Source organism: Myotis davidii, unplaced genomic scaffold (assembly GCF_000327345.1).
Source record: "Myotis davidii unplaced genomic scaffold, ASM32734v1 scaffold464, whole genome shotgun sequence".
Lineage (NCBI taxonomy): Eukaryota > Metazoa > Chordata > Mammalia > Chiroptera > Vespertilionidae > Myotis > Myotis davidii.
The window spans coordinates 356,603-359,230 of record NW_006295287.1 but is presented as its reverse complement, the minus strand read 5'-3'; the positions used below and the strand labels follow the sequence as shown (position 1 = coordinate 359,230).

Sequence of the window (2,628 nt, the reverse complement as noted above, 5' to 3'; positions counted from 1 at the left end):
GGCTCCTCCCTCGCGCCCAGGCCTCAGAGCCTCCGAGCCCTGTGCCTGCTGTTGCCCCTCAACCACCTTCCCACCCTCCGGCTCTTCCCGCGGCCTGCAACGCTCTCCTCCCGCCCAGCCTGGCTAATCTCTATTCAGTTTTTATTTTTAATTTTTTAAAAATATATATTTTATTGATTTTTCTACAGAGAGGAAGGGAGAGGGACAGAGAGCTAGAAACATCAATGAGAGAGAAACATCACAAGGTGCAAGCCCTTGATTGATATCGAACCTGGGACCCTTCAGTCCGCAGGCCAATGCTCTATCCACTGAGCCAAACCGGTCGGGGCCCTATTCAGTTTTTAAAATAAATTTACGAGATATTCCCCAAATACAGACGAGTATGGAGAGAGATGTCACAAGCACCCGGGACCTAACAAACAGGAACGTGTTCTTTCTTTTCCTGGTTTGTTTAGTACAACTGTCTGCGTCCACGCTGGTGTTTATTGAGCGCCACTGGAGTGCTCCCCACGCCCCAGCCTGTGCCACCCTCACAGCCACCCCGGATGTGGGTCCTTCCAACAGCCCCGATTCTCAGGTGATGGAACTGAGGAAGCCACCCAGTTAGCAGGGGGCCGTGCTGGGTTCGGACCGAGCTGTCTGGCGCCTGAGTCTGCCTCAGCCCCCTGCTCTACGGCCTCCAGCCGGACCAGGTGCCTGAGGGCAGAGGTTCCTCTCAGTGCCACTCGTGAAAACGTTAAGTCCCAATTATTTGTCCCAGACAGTCGCACTGCAGCGTGGGAGGTCCGCACCCGATATGGAAGGAACCGGGGAGCTATGGGGTGGGCAGGGGAATCGATCCAGGAAGGCGGCCTGGATGAGGGACAGCTGTGAGGAGTGAAGCAGGGTGGGAAAGGCGGGGAGATGGGGACATTGCCAGGGGGGCAATAGGGAGCCACAGCAGGGCGCTGGGCAGCGGAGGGGCCAGGGCAGCTCCGGGTGCATGAAGACCCCTTTGGGGCCCTGTAGAGATGGACTGGAGGGGGTGAGAGTAGAGATTGCAGGCTGGGAGGTGCCTGGGGGCTGGGGTCAGGGAGAGAGTCAAGGTGTGAGCCGGTGCGGAACTCGTGGGGCTGCGTTCAGGGGGAAACAGAATGAGATCTGAGCTGCATCTGAAAGAACGAGGACTTCTCCAGGCAGACGGAGGAGGAAGGGCATTCCAGGCGGGACGAAGCGTGTGTGCTCAAGCCAGCTGCTGCAGAGCGGGGCCCTTCAGGGACTGGAGAGAAATTGCATAAGAAGGAGCCGGTGTGAGGAGGCTGCAAAAGTGGGCGGGGGCCAGGCTCAAAGGTTGAACACCAGGTGGAGGGGTCTGGTACTGGGAGCCCTGGAAAGTGAAACTTCTCACTTGGATTTGATTACGTGCAGGGAGAGGTTCTGAGCGGAGGATGGCCAGGGTCAGAGCCGGGAGTTAGCGCAAATCCACAGGGTCCTGATGGTTCGGAGGCCAGGGCGCAAGGCAAGACGCCTGCAGATCAGAGAGACCGGTGGGAAGGCCCAGGCACGGAGTGAGGGCTGAGCTGAGGTTGGGGCTCTGAGGAATCCAGTGATAGGACCTCAATCAGGAGTTGGGGATTGATTGACGTGGCAGTGCTGGCTGGGACCAGAGCCAGGGCATGGGGGGGAGGGGAATCCATTTTAAAAAAAAGTTTTTATTGTTTTCAGAGAGGAAGGGAGAGGGAGAGAGAGAGAGAAATGATGATGAGAGAGAATCATGGATCGGCTGCCTCCTGCACGTCCCCTACTGGGGATGGATCCCACAACCCCGGCATGTGCCCTGACTGGGAATCGAACTGGGGACCTCCTGGTTCATAGGTCGACGTTCGACCACTGAGCCACACCAGCCGGGAGGGGGAATCCGTGTGGATTTGAACTCCTTCTGGGCAGGTCCACGGGGGACCCTTCTGTCCTGAGCACCAAGCTCCAGAATGCACCGCAGCCCGTGTGTGTGAGACAGGGAATGACCATGGGCCTTTTTTCTGTGCTCTTGCCCCGACCTGCAGCGTGGGGACTGGGGAGGCAACGGATGGACCCCTGCACTCAGCCTCTGTTCCTCTTCGATCTGTTGTCTCGCCTTCTCTGAATAATAATAACAACAATCATGACAACGACAGTGAGTCCCCTTTTGTGTCCAGAAGGAGTTCAAATCCAAACGGATGCCCCTCCCGGCTGGTGTGGCTCAGTGGTCGAACGTCGACCTATGAACCAGGAGGTCCCCAGTTCGGCGCCATTGACTCAGGGTGTTTGCCTGCATCTGCTTCAGGATGAAGAACGGAGTCCATAAAGGGGGGGCGTCTTGCCTGATGGTCCGGGGCAGAGCCAGGTCAAGGACCAGCAGGCCCATCCGTCATTTCGGAGCCTGTGTCCGTGTTACCTGCCTCACCTCCCCGAAGGCTCCCGCCAGCTCCACTCGCTAGCTGTCACCAAGTCACCCCTGCCTCACAGGTGATAAATCGAAGCCGTTAGGGTGGCGTGCAAAGAGCCAGACACGGCCGACGCTGCCGGCTGCGTGGCCTTGGGCAAACCCCTCACGTCTCAGAGCCTCAGTTTCCCGGTCTGTCTCCGTGCTGCAAGGGGGGGGGGGTGTGC

At 58.1% G+C, this 2,628-nt stretch overlaps 1 protein-coding gene across 1 annotated transcript in view; it reads right to left on the bottom strand.

Moving 5' to 3' along the window:
• Nucleotides 1–2,383, bottom strand: part of SYNGR4 (synaptogyrin 4) — a 4,449-nt gene extending 2,066 nt beyond the window's left edge. Inside the window, exon 1 of the mRNA XM_006769975.1 lies at nucleotides 2,288–2,383. Within this exon, the coding sequence (XP_006770038.1) occupies nucleotides 2,288–2,383 (96 nt within the window). The remainder of the gene's footprint in view (nucleotides 1–2,287) is intronic.
• Between the last annotated feature and the right edge of the window lie 245 nt (nucleotides 2,384–2,628).